The sequence below is a fragment of the Hippocampus zosterae genome, chromosome 18 (assembly GCF_025434085.1).
Source record: "Hippocampus zosterae strain Florida chromosome 18, ASM2543408v3, whole genome shotgun sequence".
Classification (NCBI taxonomy): Eukaryota; Metazoa; Chordata; class Actinopteri; order Syngnathiformes; family Syngnathidae; genus Hippocampus; species Hippocampus zosterae.
The window spans coordinates 4796092-4823183 of NC_067468.1; the positions used below are offsets into that span (position 1 = coordinate 4796092).

The following is a 27092-nucleotide window of genomic DNA, read 5'->3' on the forward strand; positions in this document are numbered from 1 at the left end:
TGTATTTATCCACCACACCGGTCCCTGAAAATGTTGTCTATCAATAAACCGGTCCGTGGGGCAAAAAAGGTTGGATACCGCTGGTTTAGAGTCTTCAGTGAACCGAACATGACGGTAGGAGGAACCGGGAACCATCTGGAGAAAAAGCATGCAAGCACGGGGAGCACTTAAAACATTAGTAGAGGATATCCAGCATTTTCTGTACATTCACCCCGACCTGTGCTTTTTTTTAAATTTCCAATAACTGCACATTTTGTGTTCTTCTCATATCATTGATAGCGTCTCATGAAAAATCTGATTCTGTTAATCAATGTCGAGTTCCACCATTTTAGTTACCAGTTTAGTTCCAAATGCATATAGAAGCAGTACAGATCAGTCAGTAAAGATCAGAGCGGTCAGACAAATATGCAAATTGTTCCAGTTAGTTTGATATCCCTTTCATTTGAGTATTGTTGAAGGTATTTACATGACAATAATCACGTGAACGTAGGCTTAGTTTATCCTCATAAAGGGTCAATTGCACAATTTTAGGTACACTGTAAAAAAAAAAAAAGAAGAAAAAGCAAACTCAAAATTTTCAGGCAACAAACGGCAATAAAATTTTACCTTGGGCAATTCACCAAAAGATTTACATTCCAGAACTATTTGCTCTTTGTACTGTCCCCCAACTTAAAGATCTACATTAAAAACAACACGGCAAATTGTTTTGCAAGTTGCTTGCTTTGTTGTGCTAACTGATAATGTTGCCATGTGTGTCAAGCGTTCATATTTTTAAGTTGTTCCAACTTAAATGACTGTTTTGGGAATAGTAGTCGTGGTTATTGTGTCATTTGACATATGAATGAAAATGTACAGACTGTACTTGTGATTGATCCTTGTAGGATCAAACTTGGCCAAGTGCTGGACAGTACGAATCAAACGGATTCCCCAGGAACCTTGAGTGAAAGGCGTAAGACCTTTGCAGAGGAGTACTCAGGTACTGGCGTTTGACGAGTTGAGAGGCAGCACGACCTCAGAAGACTCGCTGAACTCGCGTCATCGGAACCACGTTCAGCGGACACATGCAGCGTCCCGCAGCAGCGCCATGAAGAAGAACCGTTCGACGTCGAGAAATCAGGTCTATTAGATACTGGTCGTGGACTAGCGGAGTGACTGGAATTGTAGGCTCCTTGGGTCTCGCCATTTCTCAGGCAGAGGCTGCGGAGCACATTATGGAAGGCTTTCTTGAACTCCTGGCTGGAGCACGGATAGATGATGGGATTAATGCAACTGTTGAAGTAGCCTAGCCAGAAGGTGACCTTAAACACCGTCTCAGGTGGCTTGCAGGATGGGAAGATGGAGCCTACAACATCCCCAAACATAAATCAACATTTTGTTAGACAATCACAGTATATTGTAACTCATACACTCCCAAAGACGTTTTTAAACGTCTTTTCAGACTTGGTCGAGAATTGGCTGGTATTGGATTAGTAAAAAAAAAAAATTCAATCTGCTAGCTAAAATAAACCTAACCCTATTTTTTGTTCTGTGTAGCTTCTTAGTATCTGCATAATACCGAGCTAATAACTAGATTACGTTTGCTGGTTTTTTACCATTTGAGCAAAATTTTTTGCAGTGATGTGCAGGCAAAGAAAGAAGCCTCCCCTTGGTGTGTTTAGTACTAAACGCAAAACTTCAGCAGTTTTGAAAACGGTGCTTCTGGGAATGTCGAGCTATCATTTCCTGGAAGCTGGAAAGAGCGCTGCGCTGTGAGCCGTGAAGGTTCGCCTCGATTGGAATGCATCACTTTTTTTGGTGATGAGATGACGTGACTGTCTTGAGAGGCTACCCGGCGACTGAGGATGCCCATGAGCATTACAGCCCATTAAATCGCATGCTTGTTATCCGGAATCGCTCTCATTGGAGAGACGCTCATTCAATTTCATCCCGTCGTCAAAGTCCATTCTGCTTTTTTTGGAGGGTTGAGTTTGTTGGCTGCTTGTGATTTCATTCTTGATGTGTCTTCGTGGAAAAGGTAAAGGCGTGGCATATTGGGCCATGAGCTCAAACCTGACGTCATGCTCATAAGATGGAACACAAACATTATGATGCATATGTTTCCATGATCAACAGCGACGGATGTCTTTTTGATTTAAAAAAAACGTGTTGTTTTTTTGGGAAAAATTCTTTTTTTTTTGGCGAACGAAATATGACTTGAATCATTCAAACAGTGTTTCCCAGGACAACCTTTACTTCACAGATTGATTAACGAGGTGTTTTGATGAAGACGGTGACACAACATCACGGACTCGAGCTGCGCCACTTCAAAAATTCGATAATTAACTCTCCGTAACTTTTAACATGAATGGCGACATGGTGATAAAAGTGCTAGGGGGAATCGAAGGCACTTTTTAAGCTCGATTTATCAGATTCATCTCAAAGATAGCAGAGCACACTCAAATGGAACTTCAGTGAAGATTGTAATTATCATCTCCGACGAGAGAGAGCTGCTGATGCTCGACAGTCGTCTTAACGCTTTATGCGTCACTCTCATGCTATATGGGGTTCGGGTTGAATAACTTGATGGGAGAAAAAGCGCAGCCCGAAATGTGGCTGCTGATCAAACACCCGCAGGTTTTGACTTTGACCTTCTCCGCTTTAGATGACGCTTGAACGGATTTTTTTGGGGGGGAGAGAGAGAGAGGCTTGTGTGATGAGTTACTTACCAATTGGGAAGACGAGGAAAAAAGGCAGCCAGCACAGAACGAAGCACCCGACGACCACCCCAAGGGTCTTTGCTGCTTTCTCCTCACTTGGCAGCTTGAGCATCTTCGGTAAGGCACCGGTGACCCGTTTGTACCTCCCGGTGCCGGTGTCGTTTTCACGCTTGCCCGTTTGAGCGCCGTTCCCCCTGTGCACCCTCAGAATCACCCCTTCGGACTCAAGTCCTGCTCCGTCGCTACCCATCTTCAGAGTTTCTGTTTCCCTCCTCGCCACGCTATACACCCGGCAATACATGGAGAGAATGATCGCCAGCGGTATGTAGAAAGAGCCGAGGGCTGAGAACAAGGCGTAGCCGGGTTCCTCCGTGATTCGGCACACCGTGTCGTCTTCTGGGTCAGGCTCCTTCCAGCCAAACAGAGGGCCTACGGATATGGCTGCCGAGAGTCCCCAGAGAGCAGCCACTGCAGCCAGGCCTCGTCGGCCGGTAGCCATGGCCGGGTAACGCAAAGGGTAGCTGACGGCGAGATAGCGGTCGATAGAAATCACGCACAGGCTGAGGATGGAGGCGGTGCAGCAGAGGACATCCAGGGCCGCCCAGACGTTGCAGAAAGACCGCCCGAACACCCATCTGCCAAGCGCCTCTGAAGTGGCGGAGAAAGGCAGGACGGCAGAGCTGAGCAGCAGGTCGGCCGCCGCCAGGTTGGCGATGAAGTAATGAGTCACAGAGCGCCAGTGGTGATGGCACACCACCGAGAGGATCACCAGGATGTTGCCAAGGACGCCAAACACAACGAAGACTGCCAGCACTATTCCCAAGAAAAACATTTTGGCAACATCCACCTTCGGCTCTGTGGTGGAGCTACAATTACGACACGTCTCATCCATAGGAAAGACACTCATGCTCCGAGCAGCTTTCGAATCTTTTTGTTTATGCTTGATCAGGTCTCATCAAATCGGCTCCATACGTACCCCATCTGCATCCACCTTCTCCTCTGAACGCAGATGATCAAACCATTCACCTCGTCCCTCTAATGAAGTTGCAGATGAAACTGCTTTCATCACTGCGCAGCCAGAGGCTTTTTTTCCCTTCCTTGGCAAACTCATATTTAGAGAGACAAACGCAGCCACGGCTTGTCATAATCCTTCCGGCGGGAGCATAATAGAAATGACAAATATTCAGACTTTACGCGGAAATCACCGCTGGGTTTTCCATCTTGTGTTCATCCATGCCGACAGCTGTTAGAGGCATGAGACCTGTTCAAACAACAGAAAAAAAACCAACGTCACTACAACAACATTTTTGTGTGCCAATACTTTTTGAGAGCCTAAGCCAGAAAAAAAAAACACTTTCAAAGATGAGACAAATAATATACCGTATTGGCCCGATTGTAAGACGGCCCTGATTATAAGACGTCCCCCTGTTTTTCAAGACTCAAGTTTGAAAAAAACAACAAATTAATTTTTATACAGAAAATAATTACAGTTCATCTGAAACAAATTATTATAATACATTTGCGAGAAAAAGCATGTTATTTGGCCTCATTCAAATCTAAAGTGCAATCACATTGGTAAATGAATGGCATCTGGTTTTTGAAATGTAAATTACATCATAACTACTCCTCAGCTGCCGGTTAACCTGGCCGATCTTTGACCCACTTTTCTCCAGATTGTCGCTACGTTTCTCCATTTTCTGTGATCTCTTCTATTATTTTCTTCTCTTTTCTTTCTTACCGCTATTTTTTATTTTTCTTCTTCGTGGTACCGCTATTTTAATTCTTATTCTTCGTGACAGGGGTTCACTTTGGCCTGGGCGTCAAGTTCATCATTCGCTTCAATGATATCTGGCGCCAACTAGCATCGTGATTGGGTATAATGTCTAGACCCCGAATATAAGATGACCCCCACGTTTTCAGTCTTATTTCAATGCAAAAACATCGTCTTATATTCGGGCCAATACGGTACTTGCAAAATGCGGATTTTCAAATGCAAGCAGACTTGTCAGAAGCTAAGTCTGTTCCATTTTAGCCAAGCAAGTCCCAAGTCCTAAAATTGATGACTAGACACGCATCTTATTTTTTCATCGTCTTTATGATCGCACACTTCAAACAGGTGGAAATTCCTGCTGCATCCTGTCTAAAAGGGATGGGTAAATATGAAATAACTGCGTTTGATGATTACTTTGCACAAGCGGCAGTCATACCATTCAGCCGTAACATGATGACCACATGCTCAGAGGTGATATCCACTGTCTGGACTGAATGCGTATTTTGGAATGTGGGAGCACGCTGGGTACAACATACAAATGCCACACTGAGGACGGTCTGAGCTGAGATCCGAAAACCAGAACCTCTCGGCCGTGCTGTAAAACGTAACCGCCATCATAACCATGTTGATGAATTATAATACTCCTCCAATGTCAACTGATGCTGACGTGATCTTGCTGAAGCCAGAATAAACTGCTCACAGCAATAACAGAGCATTAGATTGTGTACAGTGCGTGTGCCTAATATTGTGTGTGAGTGTGTGTGATTTATGTCCATGGCTTCTTACGACTGTTCCGTTCAGCATTGATAATGTGTTTTGCAGCATGAATATGTTTTATGATTTGCATAAATATCCGCCTGCGATTAGCTGGCAACCAGTTTAGGCCTAGTGCCCGAAAACAGCTGGGCTCCGGCGCACCCGCGACCTTCGTGAGGATAAGCGGATTAGAAAATGGATGGATGGATAAATATCTGCTTCTCTCGTTTACCAACGGCGCGACAATGAAACGGTGTTCAACACATTATCCAGAATCTGACCTCCAACAACCTATTGCGTCTGAACTTTTTTTCTTTCTTTCGCCAGTTTGACTCACTTATTTGCATTCACGTGCAATGACTCGTCAACTGACTAATATGTGCATTTTATAATTATTCGTGGGAACACCTACGAGGGCACCAGAAATTCCAAGAGTTAGGAAAAAAATCTGTTTTGTAGGAGAACCTCCACTCAACCATGCAGGCGATATAAAGACAGATGTGAGAGGGAGATCATTCATTTTAAGAGCAGACGTACAGCTGCAGTGTGTGATTGCCTCTTTGACCGTTTTATACCTGCAAGCTGAGCACTAAGTCCAGGATAAGAGGACAGGCTGACGATTGAACTTTGAGTTCCTATTTTAGAAAGATGCGACGTCTGCAAAACTCTTCAGTCCGAGACTCAGCTTTGCACCTGCAACAAAAAATGCGCTTATTCTGGACAGTAAAGTCAGATGGTGTGAGGGACGAATGAGAGAGGCGCAGACTCCCACATACAACGTTGTCCTTTTGGCCCTTAAGCCGAGACGCAATAATTCCTAACAAATTCCCCTAACAAATCGCGAACGCACACCGTGGCTTCATTTGACCTTGAGGTGGCTCCACAAGTTTTTTCTTGAACTGAGTGGAATATTAATGAGGGTGATTGCACCTGAGGACCATCGTTGGCGAGCAGACGCTTCCTTGCAAGGCACCTTTTGCATTCCAAAAGAGTGATACCACTCATGGCTTGTGGTATGCCCTGGAGGATAAATAGTGGCCCTATTTTTATAGACGGACGCATGTGCGCTCAGCGTGAAAATGGACGCATGTTCATTTTTGTGTCGGGGCAAGTCCAGTTTACCATGTTTGGGAATTTGGCAAACCGCGCTGGGCCTCGGTGGGTATTCTGGCGCAACGAGGGTGTTTTCTTACCTGACAGAAAGGGATGCAATGTTTCGTATTGTTTATGCAGGAGATTGAAAAAGTCGGGATATTTGGTGAAATGATATTTCATAGTGTGAACATATTTGCCACCTCGGAAATTTTCTTGCCTGGTTCTACCTTCCAAAAATATTATTTGACTGTGGCCTGCCAATGCAAAATGACATATGCACCTGTAAATGTGTTTTCCAGCTTTACTGTAACTCTTACATCAGACCTCTCATACACTGACATCTTGTGAATACAAGATCTCAGGATGTGTGTGTGTCAACACACACACACACACACACACACACACATCCTGTCTTTTTTTTTCCCGCAGTCACTCTTCAGACAGTGTGGTTCCCAAATATGCACGAGCGCACGGAATGTTCTGCTGGTCGATGTCGGTATACATCCGCCACCTGTTATGCTGTATGCCTTTTGAAAAATGGAGGATGGAGTTGGAGGGGGCTGTGGATGCCCCCACTTTTGGCGCATACCGCCCCTTCCACCGTCTGCATGATATGATATGAATAAAAAACTTAATTCTGTTAAAGATTTGCACTCATACCCGCAGGCCCTTAAACACAAAAAAATATTTTGCCATTTGTTTCCCATTTCCACTTTTGTGTTAAAATGGAAATCCTTGCCCCTCCCCACATCCAAACAAAATGATGCCAACGAGACGATGTATTGGCGTGCAGCTGCGTGACATTACTTACTCACTGTTAAAACCATTATTCATAGAAATATTCTGATAAAATAGGCTTTTGTCAAAACTGTAATGTTATGCTTATGCAAAAACTGCCGAGGGCAAGCCATTATGTTGGCTGTCCAATAAGTGCAAAGCCTTAGCGAAAGACGAACAACCAGGAGAGAAACAACAAAAGACACTGGCCTTGATGGAACGTCAACGGGTTTGCAGTCCACAAACCTCCTGGGTGAAGGATATTTAGCACAGAATTTAAAAAATAAAAATAAAAAAACCTGCCTCTTTATTCATCATTGATATAACGATCAGTCTTGCAAGAATAACACTTTTTTTTTCACATGAATGCCAAGAAAGAATTGCTGCGTCCTTGTAGCTTTCTGTGAATTGCCCTCACTTTGGATGAACAGTCCTTCTCTGTAGCTGCTCAAAAAAAAAAAAAAAAAAAACGTAAATACACATTCTGGTTCATGTGAACTTGTGGCCTTTTTTTTCTATAATGAGAATATTTTTGATTCATTAAAGAAATTGTCATTTTTATAAACACATTGTGCTGTCCAAATCTTAATTTTCAGTTACTGCAAAATAACAACCCCCCCCCCCCCAAAAAAAAAATCTGGCATGGCTTACTGGTATCTTGAGAAATGACATTTAAAAACAAAAAGAAACTTTTCTCTGTATGATGCAGTCCAAGCTAAACTTTGACCTTTGAATTACAAAGTATTTCCCAAATTATGCCTGTTTTTCGTCACCTGCTAATGCATTTATGGGATATGTTCCAAAATGTGATTTGTGAGGACACCTGACCGCTGTAGGTGAGTCCAAAGTGGATGAATGAGCCCTATTTAAAGCCATTCTCTCAAGGTGAGAGAATAGGACTCTTTTACCGTCGCGGTCGGTCACCATATGGGAGTCATAAAGTCTCGGGCACATGACTTTCCATTTCACGTTTCATTCACGCTCATGTTTAATAGAGAAGTGCAATGGCAGCAAAGTGACAGAAATGATAAATGGGTACATTACAGTTCAATCTATCGTAGCGTTAACAGCCTTCTTGCCCTTTGCACATCTTGCCCACTGTCAGTATGCAGGTAGCCAGCAAGCCGGCTAGACGGATCGATGGACGGATCATCCACTCCGGACTGGTGAATTTGGCCCAAGTAGAGTCTGTGGCGTATTATAAAAAGTCAATTGTGTTTAAAAGCAATCAAAGAGGTTCCTTAAGCTGTTGGAGTACCGAGGTGCTTATTGATATATCGTGGTGACTTAAATTTGATCAGCTTCATAAGCTTCATAATGGCCCTCGGGAGAGAGCAGATAACTGCCGAAGCTGAAAAAGTCCTCATTTAGATAAGTACCGAATTGTACACTTTTATCGGTACTCGGCCCCTGCACTTCAGTTAAGATTCATGCTTTGTACATTGTGATGTGAGGGATATAGCAAAGATTCGAACTCGATTTGTGTTGCCTAATCTTGATCGCCTAATAATGATAGGCAACAAATATTGACAAAATCAATTCATCAGAGATAAACAGAGTGCCTGTACACTGGGGTTCACACCGTAGACGAGAGGGCTGCCTCCCTCCGCCTTTGGGTTGGGGGACGGGTCCTGACCGTTGTTTGTGTATATGCACCAAACAGCAGCTCAGCGTACCCACCCTTTTTGGAGTCCTTGGAGGGTGTGCTGGAGAGTACTCCTGCTGGGGACTCCCTTGTTCTGATGGGGGACTTCAATGCTCACGTGGGCAATGACAGTGAGACCTGGAAGGGCGTGATTGGGAGGAACCGAGCCCCCCTGTTCAGAACTCGAGTGGTGGTTTGTTGTTGGACTTCTGTGCTCGTCACGGATTGTCCATAACGAACACCTTGTTCAAACATAAGGGTGTCCATATGTGCACTTGGCACCAGGACACCAAAGGCCACAGTTCGATGATTGACTTTGTGGTTGTATCATCGGATTTGCGGCCACATGTTTTGGACACTTGGGTGAAGAGAGGGGCGGAGCTGTCAACTGATCACCACCTGGTGGTGAGTAGGCTACGATGGTGGGGGAAGATGCCGGTTCGTCCTGGCAGACCCAAACGTATTGTGAGGTTTTGTTGGGAGCGTCTGGCGGAATCCCCTGTCAGAAGGAGTTTCAACTCCCACCTCCGGCAGAGCTTTTCCCATGTACCTGGGGAGGCAGGGGACATTGACTCCGAATGGACCACGTTCCGTGCCTCTATTGTTGAGGCGGCCAATCTGAGTTGTGGCCGTAAGGTGGTTGGTGCCTGTCGTGGCGGCAACCCCCGTTCCTCCTGGTGAACACCAGCAGTAAGGAATGCCGTCAAGCTGAAGAAGGAATCCTATCGGGCCTTTATGGCCTGTGGGACCCCAGAGGCAGCTGACGGGTATCGACTGGCTAAGCAAAATACAGCTTCGGTGGTCGCTGAGGCAAAAACCCGGGCGTGGGAAGAGTTTTCGGCGAAGCCATGGAAGCCAACTTCCGGACGGCTTCGAGGAAATTCTGTTCCACCATCAGAGGTCTCAGGAGGGGGGAGCAGTGCACCACTAACACTGTGTACAGTGGGGATAGGGCGCTGCTGACTTTGACTTGGGACATTGTGAACCGGTGTGCAGAGTACTTCGAAGACCTCCTTAACTCCACCAACACGCCTTCCTCGGAGGAAGCAGAGTCTGAGGATCTTGAGGTGGGCTCTCCTATCTCCATGGTTGAAGTCACCCATGTGGTTAAAAAGCTCCTCGGTAGCAAGGCCCCAGGGGTGGATGAGATCCGCCTGGAGTTCCTCAAGGCTCTGGATGCTGTGGGGCTGTCCTGGTTGACACGCCTCTGCAGCATCGCGTGGTCATCGGGGAGAGTGCCTCTGGGTTGGCAGACCGGGGTGGTGGTCCCTCTTTTTAAAAAGGGGGACCGTAGGGTGTGTTTCAACTACAGAGGGATCACACTCCTAAGCCTCCCTGGTAAGGTCTATTCAGGGGTGCTGTTGAGGAGGGTCCGTCGGTCAAGTCAAGTCTCAGATTGAGGAGGAGCAGTGTGGTTTTCGTCCTGGCCGTGGAACTGTGGACCAGCTCTACACCCTTGGCAGGGTCCTCGAGGGTACGTGGGAACTTGTCCAACCAGTCTACATGTGTTTTGTGGACTTGGAGAAGGCATTTGACCATGCCCCTCGGGGGTTCTGTGGGGGGTGCTACGGGAGTATGGGGTACCGAGCCCCCTGATACGGGCTGTTCGATCCCTATACTGCCGATGTCAGAGTTTGGTTCGCATTGCCGGCAATAAATCGGAATCGTTTCCAGTGCGGGTTGGACTCCGTCAAGGCTTCCCTTTGTCGCCGATTCTGTTCACCTTTATCTAGGCGCAGCCGAAGTGTTGAGGGGGTCCGTTTTGGGGGCCTCAACATTGCATCTCTGCTTTTTGCAGATGATGTGGTACTGTTGGCTCCTTCAAGCAGGGCTCTCCAACCAGACGAGTGTGAAGCGGTTGGGATGAGGATCAGCACCTCCAAATCTGAAACCATGGTCCTCAGTCGGAAAAGGGTGTAGTGCCCTCTCCGGGTCGGGGAGGAGATCGTGCCCTAAGTGGAGGAGTTTAAGTATCTTGGGGTCTTGTTCACAAGTGAGGGCAGGAAGGAGCGAGAGATCGATAAGCGAATCGGTGCAGCGTCTGATGTGATGCGGTTGTTGTATCGGTCTGTCGTGGTAAAGAAGGAGCTGAGCGAAAGGGCGAAGCTCTCAATTTACCGGTCAATCTACGTCCCAACCCTCATCTATGGTCACGAGCTATGGGTCGTGATCGAAAGAACGAGATCCCGGATACAAGCGGCCGAAATTAGTTTTCTCCGCAGGGTGTCCGGGCTTTCCTTTAGAGATAAGGTGAGAAGCTCGGTCAACCGAAGGGGGCTCAGAGTAGAGCCGCTTCTCCTCCACATTGAGAGAAGCCAGATGAGGTGGCTCGGGCATCTAATTAGGATGTCTACCGGACGCCTCCCTTGTGAGGATAAAGCGGATCGGAAAATGGATGGATGAATGGATACTATCTTGTAGTAATAGTATTCGAGACATATTTGGTAATCTGTAAAAATTCAGGGTTAGGCTACAAATTACAACGCATGGTAAAATATGTGGGTGGCCCAGAGTGGTCCAGTGGTTAGCGCGCCAACCTCACAGTACAGAGGTACAAGGTTCAATTCCAGCTCCGGCCTCCCTGTGTGGAGTTTGCAAGTTCTCCCCGGGCCTGCGTGGGTTTTCTCCGGGTACTCCGGTTTCCTCCCACATTCCAAAAACATGCATGGCAGGCTGATTGGACACTCTAAATTGTCCCTCAGTGTGTGTGTGAGCACGGACGGTTGTTTATCTCTGTGTGCCCGGCGATTGGCTGGCAACCCGTCAGGGTGTACCCCGTCTACTGCCCGATGACAGCTTGGATAGGCTCCAGCACGCCCACGACCCTCGTGAGGAAATCTTTAATAGTTCAAACTTAAAAACAAAAAAGTCGGGGGGGGGGTGGGGAAGTAAGTACATTTTTTAAATCACCATCTCAAATGTTGACCAGTGTAATCCGTGTTCTGAATTACAACGTGGTTGAGTTTGTGCCTAATTAATTAACAACAGTTTAACAGAGTATCTTGCGGTCCAGTGTACTGCAACAAAATATGAATGTATTGAAGACATAAACAACCAAAAATTTGATTGTTTTTCTCTTGAAAAATACATATTGACTTTGTAATGACGAATGAATTATTCATAGCTTTCGCCTGATCAAATTTTGAGGCCATTTTTCTGATTAGAAACAAAAAATAAATCATGCCAGCTTTCACAATGTACCGGTAATGTAATACAGGTACTTGCAGTGCTGCATTGCACTGCAAGTATTCCAAGTCTAATGAAATGCAACATTTTCATGGATTTATTTGTTTTTTTTTTAGACATGCACACACACGCACTTGCTCTGCCATGTGAACTGTGATGAATTGCTTCACATTTTGAGGTCTGTTTCTAGAATCCTGCTTTCTCTGGGGTAGATGGGGACGAGTCCTTGCCTCAAGTCATAATTCAATTGCTCCATGATTGTAATCATTAAGTTTTATCAACCTTGACCATTTGTGGCGTTCTGCTGCGCAATGCGTACTTTAAACAGTTGCCGGTCTCAGGAGATGTCCATCCATTTATTTTCCAGGCTGCGTATCCTTTTCAGGGTCACGGGGAAGTGGAGTCTATCTAGCTGACTCAGGACTACACCCTGGATTGGTCACTGGACAGTCGCAACAGTAAAGAGAGAGACAATACAGTATCTCTCACCCACTTTCATACTTTTCCCTGAGCTCACTCGATATTCTCAAATAGCAATAGAGTCTTATGGAACTAAATAATTTCATGAGGCTTTTATGTAACAAACCTTGCTAAAATCATCTAATTAAAATGTGTCATTATAATGGTGTGTAGTTTGAGTTTAAAAAAAGAAGTGTTCTAATTAAAATTTCAAATGAAGCTGCAAAAGAAAGGATGCCTAATGTGTATCCGCAAGCCAAAAAGGAGTTGACTTAAGTGAGAAATTTGTATTAAACCCTGAATATTCATGCGTATGTTAATAGTATGGACCGATTTGGTAAATAGCTGCATTCGTGGTGTGCTCATGGGATGAAGACCAATCCAAATATTATCAATGAGGAGCCACTAAGTCAGGAAAGTCAGCAGTGGGATACAAGGAAAGGACAGTGAGGGAGAGAGCGAGAGAGAGAGAAAAAAGGAGTCTTACCTTCCTCAGGGAGCACATGTCTCACGGCTGCAAATTTTCCAGAATAGCGTTCTCTTAGCTCTCCTGCGTTATCCTTTCCAGACGGAGGAGAAGGAAGGAAAGTCAAGTGTTTCTATCCTGGCTGCCATTCTGCTCATGGGAGAACCTCAGTGGACAAGCCCACCTGACCAAGTAAGCCCCGCCCCTCGCCTGACTTGCTCTTTTCTTGACTGACCGCATTATGACTTCACATCTTTCTTGTCCTTCTGTCGGTCATTTTGACAATCCGTCCGTCTGTCTGTGAAGCTTGATGATACCGCTTAGAGTCTTGCTGGTGTCAAAAATACGACAACAAAATATACAGTACATCATCATTGATTGTCTCTCTGATTTGATCTGACCCCCAGGACAAAAATGTGAAAACAACAATTCTGGAAAATGTTGTTACCAAGGAAATATTTTTTGTTTTTGATTTTTTTTACTTGAACGGCTGTCACAAGGTCACAATGTAAAAAAAAAAGTGCCCAACTCCCTTATGATTGCTAAGATAATAGCAATTGTAGGAAAAAGTAACAAACCCTACTTTCCCAAATTCCAAAACTAGACTCCTTTTCGAGGCATAAAATGATGGTTCCATCACAAACACAATTCACACTCCCGGAACCTGTGTTGAATTGATGTGGCTTGTCTAAGCCAGGTGGATTGAAAGAGGTAGCCTAGAAGACATTGATTCAAACTCGACTTACCACTTCAAAGCCCCTGGGTTCACAATACACAAATATTAGACTGGTCATGCAAACAAATGAAGTATTGACTTTAATTAATATCTTCTTGTCAACTGCCTCCAAACAACTGTATTATGCTAGTTAAACATGAACAATTATGGTAATTAGGCCGACTTAATATTTTTGTGTTAACATAGTGTGAACCTGGTTGGTAATAAATACCACGCATACACACACACACACACACACACACACACACACACACACACACACACACACACACACACACACACACACACACACACACACACACACAAAAACAAATGAAGTATTGACTTAAATTAACATTTTCCACTTTTTTACTCAGCAGCCCCTGTTGGCTAGTCGATTCCCAGCATTGCAAGCTTCCTCAGCACTTTCATGAACTGCATTTTTTTGTTGGTGTTGATTATATTTTTAATACTGTATACTTAAAGATGATGATGATGCCAAAATGGTATTGAAGGAGGTTTACTTTTTAAGTAATCACTGTGATGATGACATGTTTAACCCTCATATTATGTTGAAAAAAAATCACATTGATTATGTTGTGGGTCATTTTGACCCGCACTGTAAAAATCCACACAAAATAGTCAAAAAACAGGTTACACCAGTAACAACTTTCTTTAACATTACTGGGTCGTGACATGTACTCATCTCTGATGATGTCATTTTGTCTTTTTGGCCTCATCAAAATAAGACTGGACTTCACATCGATCTGATCGTGAGAGACATATTTCGCATTTTATGCGAAATTGGTGATCGGTTGTCATGCCATTATTTGCAGACAATGATGTCAGTGACAGGATTTAGGGGAAATTATTGTTCATATTTTTTTCCCCAATGCATCTCAATGGGCATCGATTAAACACAAATTTGGACTATTGGTGGGCCAGTACTGTTCTGCTGATTGGTGATATTCTCTCTGAGCGTGCGTGGATTTTCCCCGGGTACTCCGGTTTCCTCCCACATTCCAGATTAATAGAACACTCGAAATTGTTCGTAGGTGTGAGAGTGTGATCGTGGATGGTAGTTCATTTCTGTGTGCCCTGCGATTAGCTGGTGACCAGTTCAGGGTGTCCCCCTCCTACTGCCCGAAGACAGCAGGGTTAGGCTCCAGCACGCTCTGCGACCCTTGCAAGGATAAGCAGAACGCAAAATGGGAAGATGGATGCATGGATGATTGGGTCCAAAATTCTTATTGTGTGAATGTCAAATACTGCCAGCTGTGTTGGGGTTCACACTCTATGAATTACCCCTAATCTTAATCCTCACCCATTATCCCTCCAAACCCTAACCCCAACCCTCACCCTAAACACCCTAACCCAGGGGTCGGCAACCCAAAATGTTGAAAGAGCCATATAGAACAAAAAACAAAAACAAAAAACAAATATGTCTGGAGCAGCAAAAAAATAAAAGCCTTCTATAAAACTTACAATGAAAGAAACACATGCTGCATGTATATAAGAGACTGGACTGTCGCGGGATTGTTTATGTTATTCATTCCTTTGTTGTATATTCGCAAACACCCCCATAGAATTTATTTTGTAATTTCCTCGCTTGATTTTTTGTTTTGGTGCATTATTTTCGCTTTTCTTAGTGTCAGTGAAGTAATCATTAATTTCCGTTTTTCTGAGGCTGCCTTTGAACGCCTCTCGAGTCAACGATAAGGGAGAAGGCACGCAGTCGGAAGCAGACTTGTCTCTCTTTGTCGAGACTGTTAAAAGCATAAATAAAGTGTACGTTTTCAAAAACCAACACCACAGCTGTCCTTTTTCGGAGCTGCAACATATATCTATATCTTTTGAGCTATATTCGCCTCCTATCAAAATATTTTTCCATTTTCAAACATGTTTTAATCTCCAGGGAGCCACTAGATGTCGCTAAAGAGGCGCATGCGACTCTGGAACCGCATGTTGCCGACCCCTGCCTTAAACCTAAAACTAATCCTGAACATAACCCAAACCCCCTACCCCTAACCCTTAAACCGAAACCTAATCTAACCCTAACTCCCATAACGATAAACCTAACCCAACCCTAACTCTAACCCTAACCTATCGGCTACTTGTGCCTGTAGGTTACTTGCGCCATCAGAGAATGAAGACATGCCCTGAGCTGCATTCCATTTCATGTACTGTGTACCTCAAGAGCTCCAACAATGTGTTTTTGCAATAAAGAGTTACACTTTGAACTATTTACACATTCAGAAACATGACCTAAACAGTGGCGATTTGTTGTGTTGACAAGGTTGTTTGTAAACAAACAAACAAACAAACAAAAATGCTGGAAAATTCTCAGAAAAGTTGCTCAAATCCATCGGTACTAGAGTCTTTTTTTGGGGGTGAGCGTGGGTTGGGGGGGACAACAACAGAATTAATCTTGGAATGTATTTACATATGGGCAAATTACATTACATTGAAATGATTACTCTTGTTTCATTAAACTTAGCCCTGAAAACTGAATCAATAAATCATCTGTTCTGCAAGGACAAGGACAAAAGAGAGTGCCCAAAGCGTGCAATTATACGCTGGACTTCGTTACCAAACTTGAATAATTTCTTTTTGCTGCAAGTATTTTGGTTTTCTAAATTTCTAAAAACACGAATGAGATTTCAGCAGCTCTACAATGCACCCACTGCCATGTGATTTAGCTTGAACTGGTGGCAAGCAGTTCACTTTATGTTTGAATGGAACAATTTCTTTCCTTTGTATAAAAGACCATGTCAGCTGTGTTTCCCTCCCGGTGTTTGTTCTTATTCTGATCCATCCGTCCATCCATCAATTTTCTAATCCTCAAGAGGGTTGTGGGCGTGCTGGAGCCTATCGGAGCTGTCTTCTGGAAGTCGGTGGGGTACACCCTGAATTGGTTGCCAGCCAATCGCAGGGCACACACAGATGAATAACCATTTGCGCTCACAATCGCAGATTGAGACAGTTGTGAGCACAGGTGTCAAACTCAATGCCCAGGGGCCAGATCTGGCCCGCCATATAATTTGATGTGGCCCATGAAAGCAGCACAAACATGTCAATTTACATGATCCTTTTTAAAATGTCTACCAAAATTTTTTATTCTCATATGGAATAAATAAGAGATATATTCAAAGCATTTCCTTGTTCCTAAACCTCTCATGATAGTAACTTAAACACTAATTGAATCAAAAGTTATTATTGACTTCTTTATATGGTTTCAGTCATCACGGCCCTCCAAGTGCAACAGTAACTAAAATCTGACAAAAATGAGTTTGCCACCTCTGGTTTAGAGTCTAAACTTGACACTAATCTAAAGTTTAGACTCTATGTTTTTCGAATATGGGTATTGTGTTGTACATTGGAAATATTAAAAAAAGATGACTAAATTACTGATAAGTAATTATATCGAAGGTTCGTCGTTAAAATAAACTTCTGTCAACGTTCACAGGCTCTTGAGCCAATACGCATGCGCAGCTAGGGCAACGAGGAAGTGGACGACAGTCGCAAGGATCGGATTAACATGCTGCTGCAAACATAGCAGCCGAAGGTATGCCAGAAAACCGCAGTGTACAAGTGTCATGTATGGTATGAGTCATGAACCAATAATACGTACCTCCTGCTGTATGCTGATGGATAGAATGAGCAAAAATCGCTTTTGAATCTCAATTCATTGTACTGTATTCCGGAATGGCTTGGCTTCAATCAGCGTGCACAAAGCAAAAGTAAACGCAGATTCAGCTATTGTGGCAAAGGTGAGAAAGTGCAAAAGAAAAAAAAAACAGGAGCCGTGCTTCTTGCACTCAGAACATAATCTGTTGCGCGCGAGTATTTTTATTTTGTGCGCGTGTGCGCGTGTGCGCGCGCACGCGTGTGTGTCTGCAGTTTCTTTGCTCAGTTGAAAGCAAGCAGAGGCAGAATGTTCGATGCTGGCGGCTTCAACAAGGTCAAGTACTCGCGTCTTGCTGCAGACAATGACGGATACATTGAATTACAGGTAGCAACTTCACTTCTTCGACTGATTGGTTGAGCGTTTGTTGCAAACATGCTGGACAAAATAGACATATGGACACAAACTAGGGTCACGGTTTCAAAGTAGTGTTTCAAACTAGGGTTGGGTTTCAAATAGAAACCATAGCAGACATTGAAGAATTATGCCGCAAGGATATCGTGGTACTATTGGATCATGACTCCAACAAAACCTCCATTTCAGTTTCATGACTCACCTACTTTTCCGTCACGTTCTATATTGTGTTTACCATCGGTCTCCGGTTATTTCAGTAATTTCCCAACATCTATGGGCAGTTGTGGAGGAAATTGCAGGCCCCACTTGCACAAAGGAGTCATGATGAAATATGCAATTCTTTTAAACACCTGAATATCTCTTACTATTATTTACAACAATCAATACTCTAATACAGTGAAGTATACACGGGTTGATTCATTCATCAGTCATCAAATTAAATCGGCAAGTGTTTGAACAATCGACTAATTATTTCGAGTCATTGTTTAACTTCAAATTGTCCCAAATCCTCTGTTTTGGCAATTATTCTTTGATTTTCTGTCGTCGTTCCGGGAAGCAGACTGATGATCTGGAAAATGATGTGGAAATGATTAATGTGTAAAGTGACTTGTAATTTGTTGCTTGGCAGTTTAAGAAAAGTCATCCAAGGATCCCCTACAAGGCAATCACACTGGCAGTCTTACTGTTTTTGGTTGGCTCCTTACTCGTTATCTTCGGGGCCCTTCTTCTGTCAGGCACTATTGAGGTGGAGGTGAGCTCATTCAAACAGCAGACAAAACAAATGTGCTTATTTCAACTCCTTGATTTTTTTTTTTGCCATCTGAAGTCAGTTTTCAAAACACACTCAATTTGAACAACATTGACTGAAGCGTGAATGCCCTTTTGTTTGTTGATGTACTGCTCTTGTGTAAGATAATGGATATTTTTTCATTACTACAGTGGACACCTTATTCATAGTTTGGCTTTTTTTTTTTTTCAAAACTATCCTCTGGGTTTTGCACAAAACATGTCTATTTGTGATCTTTGGTAACATGGCAAAAAGTCTGATATATATAATTTTTTTTCTGCATTATGCTGTCTGCGGCAGCGTTTCTCTATGTTAATAAGGCCTCCATCGATGGCTGAAAAGGTATCTGTAAACTGGTATGTTTTTGTAGAAAACACTATTTTTAATTAGCAGATCCTGTGCCAAGCTTTCAAACACGACGGTAATTAAAACACTCCCGCTGCAGTCAATCCTGCTTTAAAAATAGTTGTAATTAACGAGTTGCCTCTGCGTTTTATTGTCCTCCTGCCACGTTTCGTCAATGTTCCTTTCCAGGCAACCACAGTTTAGTGTATGTTAAAATATGAGTCTGATGTTTTAGACCCTAGGGTGCCAACCCCCGTGGATCCCCTGCTGCGCTTTCTACTTCCGAAATTCACATCCCCATGTGGGAGATAACAGTCTGAATGTATCAAATTTGTAATTATCAGTAGGAGGCTTTCCAGACTACAGATGGTGTTTGCAGAAAATCCTGTCTGACATCGAGGCAAAGCCATTTAAAAAAACACATGAACAGTATATTTCGACAATGGATGAGGGGAGAAATCATGTTTCGAGTTGAGTGCATAAGAGGGCAAAGATAGGGTAACCTAATGACATTCTGTGACACACTGACTCTAGTTTTATGGACAGGCGCATGTGCGTTCAGGGTTTAAATTTGTGCATCTTGATTTTCATGCTGGGTTATTTGGGGATTTGGGAGACTGCGCTATGCCACGCTGGACATGCCAGGGCACCGAGGGCGTTTGCCCACCCAATAGTTTGGTGACAGAAAAGCAAGTCTAAGTCACGGTGCAATTTTTGTGGATTTGATCAGATATGGACACTTAACCGGTGGGCGAGTCGTTAGCGCGTCGGAATCACAGTGCAAAGGTCGTGGGTTCGATTCTGGCTCAGGCCTTCCTGTGTGGAGTTTGCATGTTCTCCCCGTGCCTGCATGGGTTTTCTCTGGGTACTCTGGTTTCCTCCCACATTCTAAAAAGTTGCATGGCCGGCTGATCCATCCATTTTCCGAACCGCTTGATCCTCACTAGGGTCGCGGGGGGGCGCTGGAGCCCATCCCAGCTGACTTCGGGCAGTAGGCGGGGGACACCCTGAATTGGTTTCCAGCCAATCGCAGGGCACACAGAGACAAACAACCATCCACACTCACGTTCACACCTAGGGACAATTTTAGAGTGTTCAATCGGCCTGCCACACATGTTTTTTGGAATGTGGGAGGAAACCGGAGTACCCGGAGAAAACCCACGCAGGCCCAGGGAGAACATGCAAACTCCACACAGGGAGGCCGGAGCTGGAATTGAACCCGGTACCTCTGCACTGTGAAGTCGACATGCTTACCACTGGACTGCCGGGCCGCCAATAGCCGGCTGATTGAACACTCTAAATAACCAGTGTCAAAGTCAAGGCCCGTGGGCCAAATCTGGCCTGCCACATCAATTTATGTGGCTCGCGAAAGCAAATCCAGCATGTCAAGTTCCATGATGCTTGCTGTCCGAACCAAAGTTTCAAATTTTCCTATATAGTCCACAATAACAGTCATTATTCTTGACTTATTTGAAAACTAGTTATTCAGCAATTTGTTGTGGCTGTGCATGGAATATATAGAGGGTATTAAATATATCATTTATGTGCTTTCTCAAAATTCATAACGGCCCTCCAAGGGAAACCGTAACTAGAATGTGGCCCGTGACAAAAATGAATTTGACACCCCTGTTCTAACTTGACCCTAGGTGTGAATGTGAGCACGGATGGTTGTTCATCTCTGTGTGCCCTCCAATTGGCCGGCAACCGGTTCAGGGTGCCCCCCGCTTACTGCCCGAAGACAGCTGGAATAGGCTACAGGACCCCTCGTTTCCCTTGTGAGGATAAAGCGGTTCAGAAAATGGATGGATGGGCACTTTACCCTATTATGCCGGTCTGTCCTGTGTCCGCGACCTGGGTACCCTTCTGTCATTATCCCTCTGTCTTTATTCATATAATAATCGCCCTGCGTCCCCGGCCATCCTTGTCCGTTTAAAGTGCTTCCGTCCCAGTACGCCCGCCTCCCCCCCTCCGGTCACCAGAGCCTGAGTTGCATGACGAAACTGTGATTGATAGTCACCAAAATTTATGCCGACTTCTTTACTTAATGCTCACATCAACCTCTGAAAATATTAGAATGACTGCCTGAGTCGTTTCGGGTGTTTTCCTCTTCATAAAGGCGTTCTATGTTGTCTTACTGTACACTAGGTGGCAGTGTTGCTATAAAAATACTGTTGAGATGATAAGAAAATACAGTGTTAGGCTACCCTCTGGCCTTGTTATTTCGCCTCCTGACACCATATTCTTAACCCGGTTAGGGACGATTCAAGGGACGGACGAAAACCCACTTCTGTCCTTGCATAGTCTGTGCACTTTAAAAAACTTCTCGTCCTCAGTCCCAAAAATGTGTATCCGTCCGAGGGAAGGAATGCCTCCTCTCTGGATTTGATCCAAGCGCAGGCAGACAGATGTCTGCTGGATATCATTGCGTTTCATTCATAAATATGGCAACAGCTCACATCAAACATTCAGAATCATTGTTGAAATCAATTTATTGAATGCATTATTATTTTTAATCAGCTTCAATATATTTTTAATGGCACCGCTCTGACTGCGGCACAACTGCAGTGTGTGTGGGTGGTGGGGTTGTCATACACAGACGCACGATTGTAGGTGGAAGGCGCTCTCCCAGTGCCCACTTAAAAGCAGCCAATTTGGTTCAACCAATGCATGCTCTGTTTTGTCTGCTTTGTACTGTACTGTATATCTTTAGCACCCAGATCGCACCATCCCCATCATCATCATTGGCCTTCTTGTTTTCCTTCCTGGATTTTACCACTTGAGAATCGCCTACTATGCCGCCAAGGGATACCGAGGTTACTCCTATGATGACATCCCAGATTTTGGTGACTGATTGGAGCCACAACTGCTGACTATCCACACTCCCTTACCAGATGTATCCATTAAGGCCCGCCTGCTGTTTTCTTTCTCCAGTGTATCAGACAAAAGACAAAAGTATGGCACTCTGCAGAAATGGTACTTATGTTTATCCCTAGGTGGACTCTGCCAGATTTAAACGTAATCTCTATGGTTCTGTCTGCTTTGCTCCAGAAAATGGGAAAACCTTAGTGACAGTGAGAAAACGTCAAGCAAAGCGGAACAGCTTCTTGTCTGCCTCCATCACACCAGCAACATTGTGCTGTTCTAAAATGACCTCTAGAAAGGGCAAAATCCTGACTGCAGACTGAAAACATGTTAAATTGATGCAAAACACTACTTTTTTGTTTTCTCTTACTGCTCATCTGCTGTTTTGTTACTGAGAATCTGGGTTGCGTAACTCTTTAAAAGGAAGTATTTGCATGCGTTTATTGTTTCAAATTAATTTATGATTATGGAATTCATTTTATACTGGGCTCTGTGTTTTTGTGGCAAGCCACTCACAGCATCATACCAAACATGCAGGCACACGAGACGCCACATTAAAGTGTTGCACCCCTGAGCTGACATGGGATGTGCAGGATGGGCAGGGAGTGTCGGTGCCTTCCTTCAGGGCACCACAACATTAGTCACAAAAAAGAGGAGCAGCTCTCCACTATATTGTCCTTATGGATGAGCAGGTCTAGCCCCAAAGTATTTGCACCGCAATGCAAAGTGTGAATGTTTCATAAAATTATGTATTTTTTAAATGCTGTTCCTTTATAATAGGTCCACAAATATATTTGTGTATGCTATTTTGTAGACTGAATACGTTTGAATGGTGAGCTATTTAATGAAATAAATTCACTGTTCTTTTTTAATTAAATGGTGTCCGTTTTTTATTTCACAGTAATAAGATTAGTTTTTTTTACTGGGAAATAAGTACAATTAAATGTATGCTATGTTGACGTAGAAAAAAATATGTACTGGTTGAGTAAAGAAAGATAAGGGAAGGAATAAAATACTATAAAGCTCTGATTTTTCGCATCCTATTTATACAAACAAGCAACAAACCTAATTAAAACACCAGTACATTCACTTTCCACAAAATAGCAACACAAAAATTGCATTAAAATGCTTACACTAGTTATGTCTTCTTGGATAAGCACTGCCATGGAAAAACATTCCTCCCAGACGCAGATCTTCTCATTTAAAAAGTCTTCCCAGAAGTAATCGACGTCCTGAAGTACACACATATGCAATTTTTTTACTTTTTTTTTTTACTCACTGCACACAGTGGCAGATTCTGGTATGTACAAAATGTGGAGCCACACTGGCTGCCAATTGGTGAGGCGCAGTACAAAGAAACATTATGCATAAGTTTTCTTTTGGCGTCATGACATCATTGTTGGCCTTTGTCAAAGGAAATGTGTGACTCCTTGTGGAGACAATAAAACATCCATCCATCCATTTTCTAATCTTCTCTTCACGAGGGTTGCGGGCTTGCTGGAATCTATCTCAGCTCTCTTCGGGCAGTAGCTGGGGAACACCCTGAATTGCCAGTCAATCACAGACAATAAAACAAGTACTTTGTTTTGAAATATTGAAGTGGTTATAACATAATTTCAGGGGAGGTCTTATTATTGATTGATAACACTGGCCAACAGCAGAATAGAATTGGGGTTGACTTTATGTGTTGCTCAATGTATTTTTGATGCTGACCTCAATAGGTTTCTTTTTTTCCAAGCACATCGGGTCTTTCTATATTTTAATTATTTTTAAATTTGAACAATAAAACATTAAAATCTACCTGTTGCTGAGCCTAACGCTTAATTTATAAATATGACTAAATACGTACTTAACCCTCAGATTGAAAAAAAAATAGAACAAATTTGTTGACCAATATAATTAATATTTGCAAGTTATGATTTTCTCTTCTATTTTTGGTCCGAATTGAACTGACTTTCAAAGTTAGTGTTCTTAGAAAAACGTCAGCGGTAGTGTGGGGGCCACAGAAATGACATGTTCTCTGTTTGACTGGTGATTGATGCTTCGTAGTTGTACTGGTGCATTGTACCAATACTTTGGTCCAGAGAGCGCGTGACACTTCCCGTTTAAGTGCAAAGGCAATGACACCCTCTTGTGGTCGCTTCTGTCGGGGATTTAGCGCGATTTTTGTTTTAAAATACTCGTCTGCACACCAGAGAAGTGTCTGCGTCTGGGTCGGCTATTACGGGCGGGCTTCGGATAGAAATGTGACTTCTAAAAACAAACAAAATGGAGGGCGTTCGTGGGAAGAGGAAGGGGAGGACACGAGAGCAGCGTGGTGCGGGTAGCTCACTAGTCACCTAGATGTGAAACAGACACCTGTTACCTGCTCTCATGCGCCACAGGTATCACGTTGCAGCTCGTTTCTAAGAGCAACAAAGAACCGAGTCTCAATTCTCCCGATGACTCACTTCCATCCGGATTGAACCGAACATTCGAAGGATACATTTATAAAGAATAGAAAAAAGAAAACGAGAGTAACACCGAGGCCGCCACTTGTCAAGCTGCAGGTATGGTGCGTTTAAATGCCCACACTATTCCTTTGAATATATAGATTTATATATATTATATTTACAAGGGTTTATTTCGGCTGTTCTTGAAAATAGCTTCAATTTAGTGTTGTGTTTTTAAGTTATTATTCATTATCTAGCTTTTACATAAGGGCCAACGTCTTACTTAATATCCTTAAAGCCCCTAAATGTAACCTTTAGGCAACATATTCCGAGAGTAAAATTTACTCACTGCAAATACTAACAGTATCTTAATTTGTTGTTTTCCTTCTTTCTTCTTCAATTTACTTGGCCTTTTACAGCACGGAGTATAATATTCCTTTTGATGAATTAAACTGTACAAGGTATTTAAGCACTGCTGCAAGGTGCTGGAAAAGCTTGACACGTTTTCTTAAAAGCACTTCAAGGTGAAACCGGAAAACCCTCATTGTTCTTCATCCTCTGACTATCATGCATTTAATGGCTTTTTCTGTAATTTAACAGCATTTTGTCTAGTCTTTTATTATTTCTAAATTGTGTGAATAAAACCCAATTGATGTTGTGGAATTGCCATCACAAATTCTAATTATCAATGAGTTTAAAGCCTTCACTTGATTGGAGTCTTGAGGTCACAAAAGTTTGGTCAAAGTTGAACAAATGTTTAAACGTTGATTGTTCCATATTTAAAGAATTCAACACAAGCGTCTTGTCACCTTTTTTTTTTTTTACGAGATGGGGCTTGTTTATCGACTTCAACCTAAACTGTTTGGTTTTGTGTGGCAACTTATATACCCAGTACCAATGAATATTTTTTTGAGACACATTTTGAAATACACTGAAAAAATTGTGTTTTGAATTTACTCAATTTTATTTGGTCAAGTGGCTACGCAAAATAAAATCACCTGGATCCGGATACATTTTTACATAGATGGTTCGTCTACCTAAAAAAATACTTATTTTGATCCAGATCATTTATGTCATCACTTGACAGAATCAAATTGGGTAAATTCAACAAAAAACCTTTTTCAGTGAAAGTTACAGTGGAAAAAAAATGACCCAATTCCTGCCTTGAACTTGCGGATGAAGTTAGAAACGTACTTCCTCGTGATTCATTCCTCAGGGTGTGTTTAACTGGAATAGAGTCAACTCCATCAATGACGCTGCACACGATAAGTTGCACAGAATGTTGTCACATGAATGGATAAATGGATGGTCATTAATAACAAATAACATATCTCTGCTCATCTGTCTACGCCAACGATTTATAATAACAGGCAGAACAAACCAATGGTCATCCTTTACATGGAAGAAAGTCGGCATATATAATTGACGTGCATCCATTTTTGGTGACGTTTTTGTGTGGGGGCGTGCCGTGCGATTTTTCAAACAAAAACTTTGCCTCAGTTCAATCAAGATTGGGATTCAGTGGTCTCGCGGATGGATGGATGTGTTCCTTCTACTAAATAGTGTTCATTCTATTTTGGAGCCATCTCATCGTGGGGTGTTTTTATTTTTTTTGGTCTCCCTACTTTCATTTTACTCCGGAGTTAATGTCCAATTGAACTTCGTGTCAAGAGGCGCCTTAAAAAAGTCTTTTAGTGAGCAAAGAGTGATTCATTTTCCATTTAGGATACAGTGTACTCACTGTTTAAATCAATACCTAGGACAATATGAAAGGGTATTTGCTTGGCTTTGACAGGAACAGACAGAGGCACAACTCATAAGAGAGGAAATGGTATTTAATAACAAAAAAAAATTATAATGAAAAAAACAACAACAAAGGTCGGCTCCCCTTTATTGCAGCCTTCACAGTTATAGGAGGCAGAACTGCTGATAGATGTGTTCCAGAGGCACAATCAATCAGCTGCTCCTCCATTTCTCTTCTTATGTAGATTAAAACAGCACCACTGGCGCTTTTCCTGCGGCTTTTCTGTCACCGTCTCTATTTGTTGCAGTTGATAAATCAACAGGAGACAGAGGAGGTGTGTGTGTGTGTGTGGGGGGGGGCTTTCTCTTGCGAATCACCTTCTCAAATATGATTCTTTTTAAATGTTTCTTTTTTTTGCGCTGTCACCATGCTTATGTTTATGCATGTGGACGTAAGAAGCAAATGTCAAGGCAACGTCTAGGTCAGTGGTTAACCTGGGTTCAATCGAACCCCAGGGGTTCAGTGAATCAGTCTCAGGGGGTTCGACGGAGACTTGCCATGACACACCCGCGTGGCCGTCACTGGCTGCAGATGATCACAATACATTGCTTGTCCAATCAATGCTGCGGGAAATTTAGTTCGCTCGAGTACTCAACGTGTGACTGTCGTGATAGTACGTCGTGCGATTTTTTTTTTTTTTTTTATGTTTTAACACATGCTACGTCGAGCAAAAAAAGAAAGTACATGTACAACATGGATTCAAATGCATCACGGAACGAATGATTTGTCATGCCAAGTTGAGCAACTCCAGTCTCGCACCGGCAAAACTGAAGGAACACTTCTCGAATGGTATTTTTATTTTTCACTAAGGGTTCGGTGGATCTGCATTTGAACTGGTTGGGTTCGGTACAAGGTTAAGAACCACCGGTCTCTGCTATGTTTCCATGCCATGTGTTTCAACTCGTCAGGTTGCGTCGATTGACACCTTTTCAGCATCAATTCAGATTGAATCGTTTTCTCGCCATGTAATGAGTTTTCTTCATACCTGCATTCTTGCTGTCTGCCATAGTTTTCCCTTTTGCTTCCTTTCCCACACTTAACTACGCAATCCCCGTTTTTCTGGATGTCTGAATTATTTTGCTGTATACATTAAATTAACGTCATAAACAACATTTGGATTGATCTGTTCCCCTTCACATTTCGGCTACTCTGCAGGCTTGCTTTATTCTCATCCATTCAACTTAATTTGGATGAGTTATTGAGGGGCAGTCAACTGGAAGAGACTAGACAATCAAGTGATCATTACGTGCCAAATAG

At 43.2% G+C, this 27092-nt stretch overlaps 3 protein-coding genes across 5 annotated transcripts in view; 2 read left to right on the forward strand and 1 right to left on the reverse strand.

The window, feature by feature from the left end:
• Positions 1-719: 719 nt before the first annotated feature.
• Positions 720-13314, reverse strand: LOC127590821 (alpha-1A adrenergic receptor-like). Its single transcript, XM_052050288.1, has 3 exons — positions 12873-13314; positions 2706-3957; positions 720-1342 (listed from the first exon to the last, which is right to left on the reverse strand). Exons 2-3 carry the CDS (start codon positions 3601-3603, stop codon positions 915-917), a joined length of 1326 nt encoding a protein of 441 aa, XP_051906248.1. The 5' UTR covers positions 3604-3957; positions 12873-13314; the 3' UTR covers positions 720-914.
• Positions 13315-17026: 3712 nt separating this feature from the next.
• Positions 17027-22477, forward strand: LOC127590850 (transmembrane protein 230-like). Of its 2 annotated transcripts, none has more exons than XM_052050348.1 (4): positions 17027-17131; positions 17467-17578; positions 18234-18356; positions 21448-22477. In XM_052050348.1, the coding sequence occupies exons 2-4, from the start codon at positions 17501-17503 to the stop codon at positions 21586-21588; spliced, it is 342 nt and encodes a 113-aa protein (XP_051906308.1). In that variant the 5' UTR covers positions 17027-17131; positions 17467-17500; the 3' UTR covers positions 21589-22477. The 2 variants fall into 2 exon arrangements, with proteins under 2 accessions (XP_051906308.1, XP_051906309.1); XM_052050349.1 differs by lacking the exon at positions 17027-17131 and adding an exon at positions 17138-17336.
• Positions 22478-23723: 1246 nt separating this feature from the next.
• LOC127590793 (protein turtle homolog A-like) overlaps positions 23724-27092 on the forward strand; it is a 51494-nt gene continuing 48125 nt past the window's right edge. Inside the window, exon 1 of one of the 2 annotated variants that reach the window (XM_052050227.1) lies at positions 23724-24148. The gene's annotated coding sequence lies outside the window, so the exon portion shown is untranslated. The remainder of the gene's footprint in view (positions 24149-27092) is intronic. The other variant, XM_052050228.1, reaches the window with a different exon arrangement.

Bases quoted from the DNA above. Each gene is read 5' to 3' on its own strand.
- LOC127590821 (XM_052050288.1), bottom strand. From the start codon at position 3,603: ATGAGTGTCTTTCCTATGGATGAGACGTGTCGTAATTGTAGCTCCACC. The intron at 1,343-2,705 runs GTAAGTAACTCA...GGGATGTTGTAG, and splicing joins TTTCCTCGTCTTCCCAATTG to GCTCCATCTTCCCATCCTGC.
- LOC127590850 (XM_052050348.1), top strand. From the start codon at position 17,501: ATGTTCGATGCTGGCGGCTTCAACAAGGTCAAGTACTCGCGTCTTGCT. The intron at 17,579-18,233 runs GTAGCAACTTCA...GTTGCTTGGCAG, and splicing joins ACGGATACATTGAATTACAG to TTTAAGAAAAGTCATCCAAG. The intron at 18,357-21,447 runs GTGAGCTCATTC...GTATATCTTTAG, and splicing joins CAGGCACTATTGAGGTGGAG to CACCCAGATCGCACCATCCC.